The 20,424-nt window shown below is 40.1% G+C and overlaps 1 protein-coding gene across 3 annotated transcripts in view; it reads right to left on the bottom strand.

The window, feature by feature from the left end:
• LOC120424145 (acetylcholinesterase) overlaps window positions 1–20,424 on the bottom strand; it is a 44,407-nt gene that overhangs the window by 22,749 nt on the left and 1,234 nt on the right. The window contains exons 1-4 of one of the 3 annotated variants that reach the window (XM_052706618.1): window positions 10,706–10,793; window positions 9,897–10,601; window positions 6,208–6,352; window positions 5,611–5,848 (exon numbers count right to left, since the gene is read on the bottom strand). In XM_052706618.1, the coding sequence (XP_052562578.1) occupies window positions 5,611–5,848; window positions 6,208–6,352; window positions 9,897–10,177 (664 nt within the window). In that variant the 5' untranslated portion in view covers window positions 10,178–10,601; window positions 10,706–10,793. Of the gene's footprint in view, window positions 1–5,610; window positions 5,849–6,207; window positions 6,353–9,896; window positions 10,602–10,705; window positions 10,794–20,424 lie in introns of those variants that run through there. The other 2 variants (XM_039588187.2, XM_039588186.2) reach the window with 2 other exon arrangements.

Genomic DNA, 20,424 nt, shown 5'->3' with positions numbered 1-20,424 from the left:
GAAAATCGTTGCGGTCGTACCTCCAAAAGATTCGCTGGTACCTTGTGTCTTCCGGATGGACGCGCACTTGCCGGAACATCTTCGGGATGTCGAGCGTGAAGACGAACTGGAAGCCTCTGAATCGGAGCAGGATCGCCGTCAGGTCGTTCTGGATTGTTGGGCCGATCCTCAGAACGTCGTTGATCGAGACGCCCGTGGACGTCTTCGCCGAACCGTCGAACACGACCCGCAGCTTGGTGGTCGTACTCGTGGGCCTCAGCACGCAGTGGTGCGGCAGGTAGAACGCCGATCCCGGGTCCTCGTTCGGCGCTTCTTCGATCACTCGCATGTGTCCGAGTTGCTCGTACTCTCGGATGAACTGCGAGTACTGCTCCTTCAGTTCGGGCTGCTTGTCCAGCTTCCGCTCCAGAGCCAGAAAACGCCGCAGCGCCATCTCACGCGAGTCTCCCAGCTCGCGCTTGCGTTCGTTGAAAGGGTGACGTACCACGCATCGCCCTTCCTCAGTTCGTTCGTGTGTGTGCTGGAAGTGCTCCAGACACATCTCGTCGTCCGCCGTCGGGGATGAGCGGATTTCGTCGCAAGCCTCCACCTTGTAGAAGCTCTTCAGCAGCTCGATGAGCGGCTCTTCTTCAGACGTCTGGCAAAGTGTGCGCGCAACGACCGTCGCATCGCTCGCAATCACACCTCCGGCAATCCAACCCAGCTTGGTGTTCCTCAGCACAGGTCGGTCGGGGCCGAGTTCGTATCGGCCGTCTAGTAGCAGGTTCCAAAAGTATTCGGCGCCGATCAGCATATCGACGCGTCCTCGTTTGTTGAACGCCGGGTCGGCCAGCACAAGTTCGCTTGAGATGGGCCGCTCCGAGGCGTCGAATGATTTCACCGGAAGCTCACCAGTGATTCGTGGGGTCACCAGGAAGTCCAGTTCAGCAGCAAAGTTTCCGTGGCGAGACCTGATGGTCGCGCGCAGTCGACGGCTAATCCGGGTTTTGTTGCCGTTCAGACCACTGACCGTGAAGTCAGCGGGTTTCAGTTTCAGGGAGAGAAGGTTCGCGAAGCGCTCGGTCACAAAATTCATCTGCGAGGCGGAGTCGAGTAGCACACGGCACGGGATGGGAGTGCTGCACTGGCCGTCAACCAGAACCACGGCAGTCGAGAGGACGGTTTGCTTCTCCGAGCTCGCAGCGCTCGCGCACAGGGTTGTCGACGTTCCCGCTGCTGGTGTGTTGACCGTCTGGGACACTTCGGACGCTGGCGGCGTCGGAGCTGCACTGTTCGCGACCTGGCTGGGACTGTCCTCGTGGAGCGAGCTGTGGTGCTTCTTGCCACAGTGGCGACAAGAGCCGGACGAACACGCGCGGGTTCGATGACCTTTCATCAAGCAATTGAAGCAGGCGCCGCACTTTTTCAGGATCTCGTACTTGTCACTGACACTTTTGTTCTTAAAGGCTTCGCACTTCCACAGTTCGTGAGCGGCCTTGCACACTGGACACTTTTGCTCGTTTCTCGAATCACTCACTGCCAGCGTGTGGCTTCTTCCCGCCGTCTTCGGCTTCGCACTCTCCTTCACAGGTTCCACTTTGGTGTCGAGCTTCTCGGAGATTCGACACTGCTCTTCCAGGAACGCCATCAACGCAGCGTAGGTCGAGAGCACGTTCTTCTTCTGCTTGGCCTCCCAGGACACCTGCAGCTTCTTCTCCATCTTGCCCACGATGAGGTTGACCAGCATCTGCTCGCCGAGCCCAGCCACCGGTAGTTCCTGGTTCTTCAAGGCGTCAACGTTCTTCGTGCAGGTGTCGATCACCTTCCGCAGCTCCGCAGCATCCTCCTGGCCGATCTTCGGTAGACCGTAGAGTTTCTCCACGAGCTTGTCCACAACGATCCGCTTGTCCTCGTAGCGCAACGTGAGCAGCGCCCAGGCGGCGTCGTAATCGTTGTTGTTGATCATCTCGTCGTCGATGATGCCAGCCGCTTTTTCTACGAGGCAATCCCGCAGGTGGTAGAGTTTCAGGGCGGGCTCTTCTTGTCGGTAGCGGTTCATCAGAGTGGTGAACAGCGCCTTGAACGCGTACCACTTCTCGTACGACCCATCGAATTTGGGCAAGGGCACTTGCAGTGGTGGGAGGTAGGGCTGGGCTGGCTGCTGGACCGGCGCTACGGCCGCTGGTTCCGCCTTCGGCACGACATCGATCAGCGTGCTCAACTTCAGCGACACGTCGTTGAAGACACCCTCGAACTCCACGTACTTCTCGATTTGCACTGTGTCTTGGTCTTCAGAGAGCGGCAGTGCGTAGATTTTGTTCTGCACATCATTGCACTCGCCGTAAATGTTCTCCAAAGCCCGCTTCTGCAGCTGGAGGAAGTGAACGTTTCGAACGTTCGGATTCGGTTCCTCCTCGCTGTCTCTCAAGGCCGCACGCACACGAAGCAGCTTTCCACGCACTGCCTCTCTCTGTTTCACTAGCGCTTTGAGTTGCGCTTCCATCTTCCTCTTTTCTTCTTTCTTCTTCTTTTCCGACTTTTGTTCGGCCACAGACTTCACTCGCGGCGTCGACGGAGTCTTTGGTAGTGTTGGTGTCGGCGACGGCGACGGGGACAGTGGTGGTGTTCTTGGCGTTCTCTTACTCTTCCGGAACGGCGTGGACATCGTCCATCTCGCTCACACACTTCTTTCTTGCTGCCCGTCCGCCATTTGCAAAACCAACCCACGCCAACCAAAGCCGACCGAATCTTCCGGAAAATTTCACTTTTTCACCTTTTCTTCGCAAATTTGGAACGCCTTCGGGCAATTCCGTCGGGATCGCACTTCCCGGGTCACTTCCGCCGTTCCCCGGAGGAGGCTACTCTTTTTTCAGCAGCAACGCGCACTTCCGCGTCACCAACATCCGATCGCGGATGTTTCGATCGCACTTTTCTCGCGAAAAACAGAACCAGACGATTCCACCGGTTTTCCGCGTATCCGGTTCCGTAAGGACCAATGTTCCTTCGGATGAGTGGACTGTATTAATCGGTTCGCGGTCAAGTAGAAAATTTCGGGAGCAAAGGCAAAAACGCGTCCGTTTGCTAGGTTAACTACTTGAGACTGTTACTTTATTCATGTTTGTCGTGTGTATCGTTACAGAAATCGTGTGTTAGTGTGTGTGTGGTTTAGCGCGCGCTTCGCACAGGGTGTGCCAAAAACGCCGCTGCTGTGTCGTGCGCTAGGGGTGCGCAAGTAGCGCAACAGCCTACTTTTCTGTACCAAAAATAACACAACACTTTTCAAAATAAATGCTGAAATGTTCTACTTTTAGGGTAGCGTAGTCATCAATGCGACAATTTTGGTTTTTGACTTTCAATGATTTATATATTTTTCCATCGTCATTTGCTGTTTGTTGCATTTTTATTCAATAAAAGTGTTTCAATATTTACCAAAATATGAGATTGATCCGACCTCTACAGCCAAAGTTATTTAACTGGCTAAATGTAGACGCACTTGGCAGGAACAATGAGACAGATGGGGAACAATGGGACACTAGGGTGCCCAGAATATGGGACTTTTTTTCAAAAGATGATTATTGTTCCTTGAGCTATTTTAGGACTCTGGGCCAAATATAAACAAAATCAGTCAACGTTTACTAATTGATACTCGGAGGTGAAGTTTGTATGGAAAAAATCGAAAAAATGTATGGAAAATCCAAGCTTCTTACGGTTTGGTCTGCACAGTGCGTTACTTCCATCCAAATAATCCCAAAAGAGAGATTCTTATTGAAAATTTAATGCTCTACAACTTTGTTGAATATTTTAATGCTGTAAAACTCGATCCTGAAAAGTTTTTAGCGATTTAAAAAAGTCATTTTTGTATGAAAAACATATTTTACACCAACTTTAGGCTCGAGTATCATGTTTTTGTGTTGAGCAATTCTCTACGAAATCGGTCTTTTTTCTTCAATTTTATTTTTTGTATTTTTTAATCCGACTGAAACTTTTTTGGTGCCTTCGGTATGCCCAAAGAAGCCATTTTGCATCATTAGTTTGTCCATATAATTTTCCATACAAATTTGCCAGCTGTCCATACAAAAATGATGTATGAAAATTCAAAAATCTGTATCTTTTGAAGGAATTTTTTGATCGATTTGGTGTCTTGGGCAAAGTTTTAGGTATGGGTACGGACTACACTGTAAAAAAATAATACACGGTAAAAAAAAATGGTGATTTTTTTTATTCAACTTTTAATCACTAAAACTTGATTTACAAAAAAAAACACTATTTTTAATTTTTTTTATTTTTTGATATGTTTTAGAGGACATTAAATGCCAACTTTTCAGAAATTTCCAGGTTGTGCAAAAAATCATTAACCGAGTTATGATATTTTTATTCAATACTGATATTTTCAAAAAATCAAAATTTTGGTCGCAAAATTTTTTCAACTTCATTTTTCGATGTAAAATTGAATTTGCAATCAAAAAGTACTAAGTCAAAAAGGACGGGTTCTATTCCTTAAGAAAAAATAAGTATCTATGCCAAAATGAGCAAATTATGAAGGCGATGAAAATATAAAACATCACGATCATCAAAACTAGAGCCGTTGCAAATAGGAAACAGTCGTTGGCCACCAACGGCGCCCGCCATGTCAGTTTGTAGATCTCGAGAGGATGGGACGGGAATGTTAGTTCCCGAGTAACAAGGGAAATGCGTAATAATACCTTTCTCTGGTATCAATACCAAATTTTGGTATTCCTGGACCCTTTAAAATTTGTCTTAAGGATTATGCAAGAGCAAAATGTGGTATCATACCAATTTAAGGTATTGTTTTGATTGTTTTGTATTCTTTTGGTATTACAGTATTTTATCAAATTCCTCTGAAACTATGGGAAAATGTTGACCAATTTTGACAAAATAATTAATTTTGCGCTAAAATGATGGTTTAAAGCATATGCTTACATTGAAAACCGGAAATTTCAAACTTGATTTTAAACATTTTTGATATACCCCTCTAAAAAAATGACTTGAAATTGTGGAAAAATTTCTAAGTTAGGATGGCTCATTTTGGTATTACATATTTTGGTATTGAAAGGTTTCATCAAATTCCTCTGAAACTATAACGTTGAAATTTCTCGAAGTTGGGATAAGCAAATACTTTGTTTCATTTTAGTAACACCTATTTTTCAATCTTGTTATTTTTCAGAATCTTCTAGAACTTCAAGCACAGGCGTTCATCAATGATAAATGCATTCGATGTGGTGAAGAATATCACTAAGAACAACATGGAATCATCAGGTGAGTAGATTTGGCTGTTGCATATGGATCATTTCCGTTTTATCAGTAACTGCAACTGCTGTACTAAAAAATGGTATTGAAATACCAAATTTTGGTATTACTTTTGCAAAAACCAGCGACTAAAATGTGTTCTTGGTTGCACAGTAATAGATAGTACAATACCATGAAATCATACCAAAATTATGTATGTGGAAGACCACAAGACTTTGGTATGATTTTATGGTAGTCAAGTCGTCGGTCACCCTGCTAAAGCCACCTTACTTCACCCTACTAACAACTCTGTTATCTATACCGATGAGTGCAAATTAAATCGCGCGCGCGTAAAGTATCAAAACATCGCCATCATTAACCCACCTGGAGCCTCCTCTTCACGACCGTTCAAGTAGGGCGAAAGGTAGAAGAAACCGAATGCTCCCACTCGGTACTGCATCGAGGCCACGATTACGTTTCCAACGGCCGCCAGTATTTCTGCGTTGTAAACGTCCAACGTTGATGTTCCGCTCATAAACCCACCCCCGTAGATCCAGACCAGCATCGCGAGGCCGCCCTTGGACTGGTGCTGCCGCTGGAAGTCATCATCGTCCTGGAAGTACTGCAATAAAGAGGTGGCCACGGCCATGCCAGAGGGGAAAAAACAAAAAGAAAAGAAAAAAAAACCTTGTGAATTATCTCCTTTGTGGATGCATGCCTACGCAACTACTAAAAAATACACTCTGGACCTGTCTCTCTCAGAGCCGCGAACAACTAAATCATCACAAGCACAGCTCGACAGAAACATGTCAAAAGCTCAGTTAGTTCTCATATTCATGCGTCATGCGTCTCCACCATTTCAATATTTTTTTTTTCCGAATGATCGAAAAACCAACAAGTGATTGTCGAAAAACTCCTAACAGAGCCATCATAGACATTTTTCTGTCGTACTGTGTACTAACAAGAAGAAAAAGTACTTACGTCGTTGTTTCCAAAGTTTAGTCCTCGTCCGTGGCGCAAACGGGTTTTCGTTGGTACCCAAATGTTCAAATACAGACAGTCCTCCGATACGTTTGTGTTGGGATTCCACATTTCCTCGCCGGCAAAACCCGGGAAATATTCATATCTGAAGAAAGAAAAAACCACAAACATAAAAATTGATATAGAGCCTATAAAATCCGACATTCACCGGGCAATAGTCGTTGGGTAATAACATCTTGATGGAACTTGCAACCACAGCCATCGATCACGTTATGTTACCAAATTAATCAACTTTTTCTACATTGCCACAGGCAACTGCATTCACCAAAGGTCACGCATCAATCTGGAGGACACTTTCTTGCGTGAAATCCTGATTGCTTACCCTTTGAGTTTGATTTCTCACGAGAATCTCTCAGCTGCAGCTCATAGTTAATCTACGGATCCTCAAGTTCAAGAATTACAGGAATTGTTTGCTTTTAACCCACGTTTAAAATTTGTTTTAGATCAACCAAAACATAAAAAATTTAGCTTGTATATACGAGAATCATTGCGAGAGTTCTACGTTTAAAATGTATAATTTCCAAGGTTCTATCGTTATCATTATTTCGATAACGTCATCACCGATAATGGACGATAACTCATTCATAAAATCATTCTAAAGTCGACTGGTTGAAACCATATCATGTTCAATTTTCAAAGCTTTCACTAAGAATATACTTTTTGAAAATCAAAGTACTCAATAGTTTTCACAAATACCGAAATCAAAATTTGTATGTTTTTTCCATTATCGTTATCGTTAGACGATAATATTATTGACGATAATATTATAGTACATCTTTTATATCAGAAAAAATGTTCAATTTTACCTCTAAAGATGTGTAAAAAACCTATGTGATTTTCGATTATGCCTTTTTTGTGGTATTTGGATGATGTACACAAATTCGACCTCTGTGTTGTATAAATTACAGTGTTGTATAAATTACACAGTTAAAAAAATCATGGTACTTTTACATCCGGGAAGGGGTAGATCTTTTTTGTAAAAAAATGTAACTTTACCGCCGAAAATGTGTAAATTTTACCACTTATCTGGTGAAATCTCAATTTTTCAGTCTAAATTAAGAAAAGTTACATCATAAAAGAAGTAATATTCAACCTTTCAAATTTACACATTTTTATTGTGTACCAGCAAGGATTACCCTAGAACTTTTTTAAAGAGATGTGGGTTAAAGTTAACAGTAAAAAAAATGAGAAAATACCTCAGTTAAGGCTGAAAAAGTTACAAAACATTGAAAAAAAACTGTTAATTTACACATTTTTAGAGGAAAAAATTACACATTTTTTCTGACACAAAACATATTTCTATTCCCAGATGTAATATTACCATGTTTTTTTTACTGTGTTGAATGATCCAACTTGTTGGATGTGCGCAATTTGATCTTAAAAAGAAATACACAATGGGAAAACGGTTCCAAACATGATCGAATGACCGGACATACTCATCAGATGTCTTCATAATTAACTTTTTTATTTAATGACTCGACTTGCGAATACATCCTGAAACATTGGGAAAAGTCGTACCATCCATGAGACCGGTTCCATTGATTTCCGGTGGCAGCATCCGACACCGAATTTGGCAAACACCATAAACAAGTCGTGATACCCGAGTAGGGTAAATAACAAGGGAAATGCGTAATAATACCTTTCTCTGGTATCAATACCAAATTTGGGTATTCCTGGACCCTTTAAAGTTTGTCTTGAGGATTATGCAAGAGCAAAATCTGGTATCATACCAATTTAAGGTATTGTTTTGATATTGCAAAATTGCAGAATTTGTCAATGGTCGAACACCACATTTTGGTATTCTTTTGGTATTACTGTATTTTATCAAATTCCTCTGAAACTATGGGAAAATTTTGACCAATTTTGACAAAATAATTAATTTTGCGCTAAAATGATGTCTCAAAGCGAATGCTTTAATTGAAAACCGGAAATTTCAAACTTGATTTTAAACATTTTTGATATACCCCCTACAGAAATGACTTGAAATTGTGGAAAATTTTCTAAGTCAGGATGGCATGTTTTGGTATTATTTTGGTATTAAAGTGTTTTATCAAATTCCTCTGAAACTATGGGAAAATTTTGACCAATTTTGACAAATTAATTAATTTTGCACTAAAATGATGTCTCAAAGCGAATGCTTTCATTGAAAACCGGAAATTTCAAACTTGATTTTAAACATTTTTGATATACCCCCTACAGAAATGACTTGAAATTGTGGAAAATTCAGGATGGCACATTTTGGTATTATTTTGGTATTGAAAGGTTTCATCAATTTTCTCTGAAACTATGGGATTTTTGTTACCAATTTGGACAAGATAATAAATTTTGCGCTAAAATGACTTGAAAAAAAAATGTTAAAGCTGGTTTTAACATTTTTTGATATACCCATTAAGATTTTTTTTTAAATTGTTGAAATTTCTCTAAGTAGGGATAACCAAATACTTTGAAAAACGAGTCAATCGAAAGATTATTGAATTTTGGTGAATTTCAATCCAGTTTCATTTTATAACACTTATTTTTCAATCTTGTTATTTTTCAGAAGCTTCAAGAACTTCAAGCACAGGCCGTTCATCAATGACAAATGCATTCGGTGTGGTGAAGAATATCACTAAGAACAACATGGAATCATCAGGTGAGTAGATTTGGCTGTTGCATATGGATCATTACCGTTTTTTCACTAACTGCAACTGCTGCACTAAAAATGGTATGAAAATACCAAATTTTGGTATTACTTGTGCAAATATCAGCACATTTTGGGCTCTTGGTTGCCCAGTAATAGATGGTAAAATACCATGAAATCATACCAAAATCATGTATGTGGAAGACCACAGGAAAACCAAAAAATGATTTTCCAAGGGCGCGGGAATACCTAAAATTAAACCATGGCAATACCAAGTTTTGGTATTCAAGCAATGTTCAAAAATCCAGAAGACCTCAACTTGGTATTGAAATGGTTTTATTTTGAGATATTATTTTACCCTTGGAATAACATGGTTTGGTATTGTTGTGCCCTTCCACATACAAGACTTTGGTATGATTTCATGGTATTTTACCATCTATTACTGGGCAACCAAGGGCACATTTTGGTCCCTGTTATTTGCCCAAGTAATACCAAAATTTGGTATTCCCGTGTTATTTACCCCTGCTCGGGTACATATAAAACTTCGTGGTTTTGAATAAATAGAGTGCTTGACATGTTCACTTGTCCCTCGGATTGGTCTCACATTATATATTATGAATCTGGTAATCAACAGGCCTTCCTAACAAGTATCAAAGTTGAAAGGTTTTTGTTGGATTGCTTGATTCATGGCAAGATAGTACTTTCAGATAATACTAAATCAAGAGTAAATTTTCATTTCAATCTATCTGCTATGGGTTTGTTGTGCAGATAGGTTGAAATGTTTTTTTAGAAACCATTACATGGACACTTATACAAAAATAATTTGATAATTCGCTTAAATTAGGCCTCTCTGAAATAACTCTTTTGTATATGGATTTATCCTCTTTATCCAAGATTGAGAACGCAACCGACAATCAAATATCCATTTAGATTATTATCATTTTGTTGCATAACAAGCAAGAACATACTTTCAATCACAATCGAAACAAGTTGTAACGACATATCTTACCGCTCCTGAATACATGACGGAGGTAACCTTGTGGCGTCCAGCACTCCATGCCATGGTTCAGCCGGGACAGGCTTCTGGAAGCGTAGTCCATCGACGGGTGGTTTCGCAAACGGCACCCCGTTGAACACGTGCACCTCCCGACCTTGCACCATCGTTGACCGTCCCCGGATTGGTCCGCTGCTCGTTTGGACCACCAACCGGTCGAAAATTCCATACACTGGACTTATCACAGCACTACACAGCAGCAAGACTGCTCCCACGACCATGCTAATCGACGACATTATCTCTTCTCTGTTGTGCTTTGCGTAACACTCTTTGTATCACCACTTTATCTCAGGAAGGCTAAGCCCACTTTTCTTCGCCACAGAAACCTTTTATGCTTGCCTCCTTTTTGCAATTGATCTATTCATTTGCGTTGTTTACATATTACTCCACTTTTTAAAAACATGCAATTATGATGGAAATAAGGTTTTTACTCCAAATCAGTTGACTTACTCACTTCCCACACAACTTAAACTATTATGTATTCAATCTTCATATGCCTGTATCACATAATTTACTCGAAACAATTGAACTAAATTAACATTGGATTCTTTGCCACACTTTTTAAGCACCACCAATGTGCACAGCCAAAGCGCCTTTACGGTTGCAGACAGTCTTACAGTTTGCCACTTGAATTCCTCTCGACTTCCACGTTCCGATCAACTGTTGGAAATAAAGTAAGATTTTTATGTAAATCAAGCCCAGTTATTAGAACCAAGTTCACATGCACTCAATATCAGGCTCAAACAGCACTCTCATCTTCTGACTTGCATAACTGTCCTCTGTTGCATTCGCACTCTTATCATATGATCGACTGATTCTTGCAATATAAAATCCTCGTTTGATGCTAAAACACAGATCGCGCGACCCATGTGCGATCTCTCTGCATCATTCCCGATAGCATCTACAGCACAGCAATCACAACAATGAGTAGTTCGCTGATGCGCTATAGGGATGTCGCCTTTGATTAAACTGATTAGGCCATGTTGCTACAGTGAAACCCCTTGTCCATTTGCCATTAATGTTTGTCTAAGCACCCAGGTTACACCGTAAATGTGAAAAGCATTTCTTGCTGTACGAGCACCCCTAGGGGACCAACAAGTGGAGATAAAGAGAGATGCAGTAAAATTAAATTAACGCAAATTGAATTCAATTCAAACATCCACAACAATCCGTCAGATACAAACATACACACACTCACACTCACTCGAGCTTGCTGCCTGGGACTTGATGCTAAACGCAATATTATGGCTAAATTACTTCGGCTTCAGGTCTGTGTGGATTTGGAAACAGCATGTGAACATAGTTGAAATAAAAGGCCACCTAATTGTGCGACATGTTTTGTGAATTCCTGACAACGCACTAATATACTTTGAAAAGTCTTAGATTGAAACATTTCAAAAGGAAATGACATGACCTTTCACAAACGCCCATATGACCCATTTTGTTTCATTTGCCTATAGGCATTTGGCATGCTAGATAAGATTAATGAATAAAACCGTACATGAGGCAAATACAATATGCAGCCTGATCATTATTTAAACGTTCCAGATTAATAACAAACGCTCATTAGCTTAAAAACCACAACACTAAATTCGAAAAATTACATGCTCATTAAATATTATTCTAAAAAATAAGTTTCTTCCTGGTTTCATATGCCATGAACTTTTTGCACGTTTACGCAACTCATTGCTTTGCCTTTAGCTCTCAGAGGGTGCCTTATCACTTTCCTCCAATGAATATTATTGACAAAGTATTCTTGATGGTTTTCTGCACATTATAGAATATTCAAGAAAATTAACATCATTTATGAAATTTCCAAAATTTAGGCTGTTGCTGGAGCCGTACCTTGGGCGCACGGCGCCCTTGGCGAAGCATTTTCCATGCATTTAGCATTTAAATGTTGGATTATTTTTCTTGTCATTTATTTTTATATATATTTTTTTTTAATTTCTTTTTATATGAATAAACAATTCTTGACTTTTTTTTGATAAGGTCCTATAAACAAATGTAAACATTGAGTATATCCCTTTCACACCTTATGTCAAAGTCCATCGGAGTAAGCGGGATACACTCAATGTTTACATTTGTTTATCGGACCTTATCAAAAAAAAGTCAAGAATTCAGCCATAACTTATAACTTCAGAACGAGCTCCGAAACCTTACAACATCAACGAAAAAACGCCTCACGATGTCAATGACCACAGCACTCCCTAATTAGACACGAAACGATCGTTGCAGTGCAGCTTGTAGAGCGAGAGAGCACAAGAGAAGACAAGACTCAAGACGTGGTTTGATTTGCATGCTGGAAGACATGATGTGCCAAAAATGATGTTAAACGGTTATCGACCTAGCTGTTATTTTGTGGAGTTTTTTCTTATCTCGTGTGTTTTACACCGAAATATATAATTGAAGCGCGTGATATGATGTTCGAAAAGAGAACATGTGAATTTATTTGTTGCTCATGCAAGGGTAGTGAACTGGATACAAATTTCCGGCCAGTAACTCACGGGTTAGGCCACGCCCAGGAGGGGCGTTCAGCTGTCCCAAGCAACCGTACGACTTCCGCTTGATGATTGGAGCCGTGTTCACGCCCAATGGTGACGGAGGGGCGTATCGAGTCGCTGCGGTGAACTTGCGGTGCACGTAGAGTCGATGGAGGAACGGAATTACGGGTGGTTCCTGCTGGCGGGGTTCTGGAACCCTAGATTTGAACCCACGGTAAACGGTGGGTAGCTGTTTACCGGGACAAAGGATTTTAGCACGTGGTCACAATCTTACAATAGCCGCCATCTTACCTAACTCTACAAGAACTACTTGTTCAACGCCTTATTCGACCGGCAGTATAATTGGAATCGCCCGGTGGGCCAAATCTGTACAATAAAATTGATTTAGCTCCTGATTCGCCGCACTGGTTATTTTATTTTACCTTGTTGTACAATGGCTCGCTTTCCGTAGGCGTTTTGTTCTGGGCACCACTTATTCACTCGCGACTTACTTTTTTGACGGTCCGGACAGAAATGGCTCGAGGGAATGGGAATGATCGTGGGGAACCCGAAGCAACTATTTCGCATCACGTACACCAGTGAACATTCTACGCATGTAGTATCTCCATTGCGAAGACAGCCAATCAGAGCGTGCCAAGTGGTCCTCAGAATTGGCTCATTCGTAGTATTGAAAAATACTACAGATCAACTTCAATACATCCAAGTCATTTTAGCCCAACATTTGAGAGTGCCACTGTAAGCTGTTCGTGGAGCTATCGGATCTCGTGAGAGGGAGGGGTTGTGAGAGCACTCATTACAGTAGTCTGGCCTACCACCACCAACGGCGCTGTCGCTGTTAAAGGGGAGGAACGCTCACGCAAATTAGGCTGTTTCAATGATTGTTACATTGTTTTATCGTGCTAAAAATGCTTGAAGCTTTCTACTCTGTTATCAGTTTTAAATATTTAGTTCCAGGAATGAAAAACTGAAGCAAAAAGCCTCTGCTAATATTTAGTTGGAATATCTGTTATGAAGAGTATTCAAATTACTTCATCCAAAATGAATCTCGACTAACATGTGCACAAATTTGCTCGAATGAAATTTAATTTTGTTAGCACATTATATCCGTTTTATAACTAAATGGCAGCCAATTTTGGTGGATTATACTATTTCATGAATATATATTCCTCGGAAATTTTACTCCATAAGAGTAACTCAAAAGGGAAGCGTAACTTCGATTCCATTTGGGATCGTCCTTTAAAGTTGGTGCAGGCACTGTCAAACTATTTTTCCCCTGCAAATGTCATTATTTTACTCCCAAAAGAACGCCTTTTTGGTGCAGAAACCCGCAGTTCCGAACAACTGTCCTGCCGTTATAAGTCATCACATGCACTGCAGACAGAAACGTGGTAGTGCGTTCGTACCAGCGAAATCTATATTTTTGTCAAAAGTCACGTTCGTACTTTTTCCCCATTTCTACATTAGTCAGAGGAATAAAATAAAAAAAAAAACAAGGTGAAGAAGGTAAAAAAAACCCGCCACCATACCTGTCACGGAATAAGCTATGTGGATGAAAACAAATTCGCCTTCCTTGCATTGGCGCTGGCTACACCTACAAGGTGTAGGGAAAATAAACATCTTAAGCAGGTCTCAAGGGACACCAGCCAGCCAGCCTGCCAGTAACCATCGAAAATGGAAATGTCCGTGCGAAAAAAAACTGGTTGGGATCAAAATTTATATTTTGGAGACTGCTAGGAACCAGAGGTATAATTTTTTGAGTGATTTGTTGTTGTTTTGGCGAATTCTTACTGTATATTGAATTAAATGGCTTTGTTTTTTCAGAAATAAATTAATATTATAGATGTTCAACTTTAATTCAAGTATTGTTCAATTACAATTATGAATTTCCAAAGTCATAAATTAAAAACAAATGTTCAACATCTTTGAACAAACAGTTCTACAAAATCTGGAACAACATGTTATTTGGAGCCAAACCCCCATGAATTGCTTGTCATTTCATGGTAGTTCATTTCTAGAAAGTGTTTTCTCTCGTAAATGCCTAAATGGGTAATTCTCTACCAACTCACACGAAATCGGGAAAAGTTGGCCCGACCCCTCTTCGATTTGCGTGAAACTTTGTTCAAAGAGGTAACTTTTGTCTCTGATCCCGAATCCGAGGTCCGTTTTTTGATATCTCGTGACAGAGAGGCGGTATGACCCCTTTCATTTTTGAACATGCGAAAAAAGAGTTGTTTTTCAATAATTTGCAGTCTGAAACGGTGATGAGATAGAAATTTGGTGTCAAAGGGACTTTTATGTAAAATGAGACTCCCGATTTGATGGCGTACTCAGAATTCCGAGAAAAACGTATTTTTCATCGAAAAAAACCCTTAAAAATTTTCAAAAACTCTCCCACTTTCCGTTACTTAACTGTAATTTTTTTTTGGAACATGTAATTTTAAGGGAAATTTAATGTTCTTTTCGAATCTACATTGACCCAGAAGGGTATTTTTTTCATTTAGAACTTTTTTTCATTTTAAAATTTCGTGTTTTTTTCTAACTTTGGAGGGTTATTTTTAGAGTGTAACAATGTTCTACAATGTTGTAGAGCACCAAATTTCTATCTCATCACCGTTTAAGGCTGCAAATTATTGAACCTCTTATTTCGCATGTTCAAAAATGAGAGAGGTCGTACCGCCCCTCCGTCACGAGATATAAAAAACGGACCTCGGATTCGTGATCAGGGACAAATGTTACCCCTTTGGACAAAGCTTCACGCAAATCAAAGAGGGGTCGGGGCAACTGCTGTGTGAGTTGGCCAAATCTAATTCATGTAGCACAACAAATCATGCATTCATTTTCGTATTTATGTAACATGACATTCACAGACCCTTTCTTATAACTAACTACACTTGATAACACCATCCACACTCACCTCACGTCGGCTAATGTGCGCTAGATGCAACCCAATTTTTCCTTAACTGATCCCTTTTCTGAGACCGGGCCCGAGCCCACGGTAGGATTTTGCCGCTCACATGCTTCATTAAATTACAATTTATGAAAACTCGTCATCCGAAGGTTATTGGCTTAAATCCGTCTCCGTCTACACGCGACGGCGACGGCGACGACGACGACAGAATGATGGAATGACTAAATAAGCGATGCTAGATGATGATTAAGTGTGTCGTTGTTACCTTTGGACGGATCAAGAATGTGCCACCGCGGCCAGAGAAGAATTGTGCTTTTTTTCCTTGCTTCTCCCAATTTCAACCTTACCTGGCCTGGTCGTAATGTGGTCTCTCCACCCGCGTGGAGGAGCTTAACGTGGCGAGGGCCACTATAAAGTTTGTGCTGTTCGTTGCGCGTGTGTGTGTGAGCACGTGTTTGGGTGTGTTTGAAATAGTACTCTCTGTGTACATCTCGCCTTATGTTTTGGTTGGCTGATCCCGAGTTAGCAAGGATGTCAGAACGATATCACTTGTGTATACTAGCTTTGAGGTTATGTCCCTTTTGCAATGGGACATATTAGTGATAATTTTTCTACGATTAAGTAGCCTGGTAACAGCATTATTTGTCAATATGCAAGCCAGCATAAAACATTTTCAACAAAAGTTTCAAATAACCTTCTAATATACATAAGATATTGCCATACAACTAGTAACCCTGTACTGAACTCCCAAGTGGTTTTTTTCTTATGATTTAAATTATGTAGTAAATTATGATGAAAATTACTTTCGGAACCACCACCTTATATCTTCGGATATGTATTTCAAAACCCTCTCCGAAAGCCATCAAGTTTGATAATTTGGCAGCACTATCATAATATATCGTTACTCAAGAGGAATCTCAAAAAATGTAGCTTTCAAAAAGTTCAATACTTTCACCTACTCGTGGTGCATTTGGCTCCGGCAGTCACATCCTCGGCATCCACTTGATTTCCAGGACTTACGAGGAGAGGATATGCCTTTTTGTAGTGGTGGTGTCGTTGGTACCGGTGTCGTGCCATTGTGTGGGTGTACGAGAGTCGTGTTGCCCGAAACCAGAAGAGAATCCCGCCGGAGAGCACCGGAGATGCCCTGAAATATGTAGGTAATGTGCTGGCAGAGCGCGCGGGCTTCCACCAGAGTCAGGGTCGTCCTTTTATTTCTATTTATCCTTTCGTCCTTTACGTTCTTACGTGATCCGGTCACAAATACACGCTCAAACCAAGGTACACAAACAAACGCACATACACGTATAGTATACAATGTGCACAGTGTGGATCTTTTCGAGTGGGACAAAATCCAAGAAGCTGTCGTACACATTTCAACGCGACGAAAGTACTTTTCACGATTCCGGAAACACGATATTGAGTGTTTAATTCCTAGGAAAGCGTACGGTTTTGCTCTGACTTCTGCAGCTTCGAAGAATTGAAAGCACATACACCATTGCAATTGTGTTCGCTAAGTGGCTTTTGAACTTAAGAACCTGACAATGCACAACCGAAAAATGTGAAACACACGCTGAAAGATCGTGGGTGAAATCATATTCCTATCAATTTTCATCGAAACTACTACCATTTAACCCTTTCGAGCCTGATGGGTCATATATGACCCAAATATCAAAATTTCCAAAACTAGCCTATAATTTTCGTATGGTCATAAGAATCATTTTCCCATCATCGACTAAATTTTTTTTTTTTTTGAAAATTCAGGCCTGAAAGTTTAAAAAATCATTATATAGAGAAATCTGAATTCCTGTATGGAATAAAAATGCAACGCAAAAAGTGTAGATTCGAGAAATCACTGATTGACATAATCAGTCAAACCAAGCCATCGCAATGAAAATATAAAATCATCATATTTCCCTGAAAATCTTTATTCATTTATCAACCGACATTAAGTTATCAATACATAATTTAAACGATATGGAAATTATTGGAATTGTTGGAAATTAGTAATCAACAGGATAAATAAAAAATACCAAATTGATGGCAACTGTTCATCCCAATGAAAACTGACCAGTACTGGGTATGTTTAAACTATTTTGAAAATAAATGATACCGTAATCTGGGGTGAATCGGGACTACAGTCTGAATAGGGACAGCAGTTTTAAGAGCACTTAAAGCTTTTAAATTTGGAAATGGATGTACACATTTTGTTGGCCTGAGTCTGTTCTAACCGAAACCAACCAGAAAAATCAAAATATTGTGCTCCAACATGGTTAAAACTGCTGTCCCAATTCGCCCCATGTGTCCCGATTGACCCCAGTTTACGGTAGTTCAATTTTGGATGTAATGTAATTTATTACAGTTTGCGTTACATTAGTAATTAGTTCAAATGTAATTAATCTAAGTCTTAAGTCGAATGTCTTTCATCTGCACTGGAGTGCAACAATAATGATCATTTTGTGGACATGTTTCGGTGGGCGAACTGAGCCCAAATTTCAATTATTAGCTTGATGGACGTAACAGGAGTTGGCGTTCCGCATTTGTTTTTTTAGCTGATAAGTTTGAGGCACTTTGGCCACTAATGCGATTATTTCCAACATCAGATGCGTGTAGGCCAGATCCTTCATTGCCGTCAACTGGTGCCAATCGGGACTGCAGTCTGAATAATAAATCTTTCTATTCTATTCTATCCGAATCAAATTAAAAATATTCAAATATAATACAGTAACAAGGCTAAAACAGCTGTCACCCCAGATGACGATACATAACATTGAAATCTTCAAAGTTTGGATTTTTTTTAAATCACCCCAGCCCATAACTAATGAAGAGTGTCGGGGATTCAGTTACTAATTTTTCACTTAATTGTAACATTTAATGGTTATGTTATCATTCCACAGAGTTTTAATGAAAAATGTTCACACCAGTCAGGCAAGTACGTGTATCAAAACGTCTTCTGATTGAATTTCCTTTGGCCATACTTGTCATACTTGTAGCAATTTTCAGGGTGTGTCAACCCTCCGAGAAATGTAACGCCCCGATCAGTGTGATCAGTATCTCAGGATTGAAACCGAATTTTGAGTAACTTGGAAAATTAACAGGTGAGGCATTAAGAGTTGAGAAAAATGCGTTCTTAACTCATGTGTGCCCAAAATGTAGTTCGAAACCATAAAGAGATTTTGGCGTTGAAGAGACTTTTATGTAAAATTGGATCACAACACAAATTATGATTAGACACTAGGGTGCCCAGAAAAAATCAGTGTAAATTTTGAGCGTAATTGGTTAAGCTTAGCCCATTAATACTCGAGCCTAAAATTCTACCATGTTGTAGAAAATTTAAATTTCCAATAAGACTCAAATTTGGCCCAGAGTCCTAAAATAGATCAAGGAACAATAATAAGCTTGTTGAAAAAAGCCCCATTTTCTGGTCACCCTATTGGACACTCAATAATATATTGTCAGAATTAATGTATGAGGAAAATATAATCTGCATGGAAAACAAAGTTAAAAAATGTTTATTAGCTCAAAAATGGACCAATCTATAGTAGTGACTTTTCGGAAATTATACTTGACTTGGGCTGCACGAGTTTGCGTCCAATCGAGCTCTTAAATGGGATTCAGCACAGGCTGAGTACACCCTTACAATTCAGCGTCGTGAAGGGCTGCAAAAAGTCGAATTTTAACCTCCTTGTCCATACATAAAGGCAGGGTTTAATTTTGATATATTTCCTAAAGTTGAACTTTTCTAAAGTTGAACTTTTCAGCACTTGTTTCGAAAAGTAACACTTTTCAACATTTTTTCCGATTTAAACGATTTATTGACAAAATACATGAAAATTCGACTTAAAGTTTCACTTAATGGGTGTTTTTCGGAATTGCAAAAAATGTTGTACCGTAATCTGGGGTGAATCGGGACTACAGTCTGAATAGGGACAGCGGTTTTTAGAGCACTTAAAGCTTTTAAATTTGGAAATGGATGTACACATCTTTTTGGCCAGAGTCTGTTCTACCCAAAACCAACAAGAAAAATCAAAATATTGTGCTCTAACATGGTTAAAACTGCTGTCCCAATTCGCCCCATGTGTCCCGATTGACCCCAGTTTACGGTATGGAACTCGTAGCAAAACTTGATTTTTTTCAGCACTCTTCGTATTTATCCAACTCGGTGAACCTCGTTGGTTAAATGTACGACTCGTGCTGAGAAAATCCTCTTTTTGCAACTTGTTGCATAATAGTAGTTTATGCAACAAGTTGCAAAAAGAAGATTTTTTCAGCACGAGTTGTACAATTATCCAACGAGGTTTACCGAGTTGGATAAATACTACGAGTGCTGAAAAAATCAAGTTTTGCAACGAGTTGCTTACAACATTTTTTGCAATTCCGAAAAACGCTTCTTGAATGGAATTTGATGTTAAACATTCATGTGTTTACTAAAATCATCGTTCAAAACAAAAAAATATTGAAAAATGTTACTTTTCGATACTAGTGTTGAAAAGCTCAACTTTTCAGCACCCATTTCAGTGCTGAAAAGTAGAAATTTTCAGCACTGTTATTGAAAGGTATTAATTTTCCATTCTATTATTTTTGGTAGGGAAAAGTAGGCCGTTTCGTTTCTCCAGAAGGACAGGAAAAGTTGACAGTTTCACAGTGGAATTGCAAAAACTACTATTTTTATAAATTTTGTTTTTTTAATGCGCACCACACTCTTCCACACCAAAAAAGCTCATAAAAACTTCCTGGTAGTGAACGCAAACTATCATTAGCTCGTACAAACATAAACAAGAAAATTTAAAATAAAAATTGAGCCAAGGACTAATTAGATGTGCGGTGAGTTAAACTACAAGGATGGTATACCAGTGGAAGAGTCTTCCTTTTAAGGGATCCACGAAATTTAAATTTATTTTTAAAAGCTACCATTGACGAGTGATTACTTAATACTAAATTGTTTAATTCAATAGTTCGTTGAGTTTTTGTTTAAAATATTGTTTGACCTTGCACTACCATTGAATTTTGCTTTGTTGGAATGAGTCAATGGAGGCACTTGGTTTCTTAGTATGATACCACTACATTTATG

This window comes from Culex pipiens, chromosome 1 (genome assembly GCF_016801865.2).
Source record: "Culex pipiens pallens isolate TS chromosome 1, TS_CPP_V2, whole genome shotgun sequence".
Classification (NCBI taxonomy): domain Eukaryota; kingdom Metazoa; phylum Arthropoda; class Insecta; order Diptera; family Culicidae; genus Culex; species Culex pipiens.
This window is presented reverse-complemented; position numbering and strand designations above follow the sequence as displayed.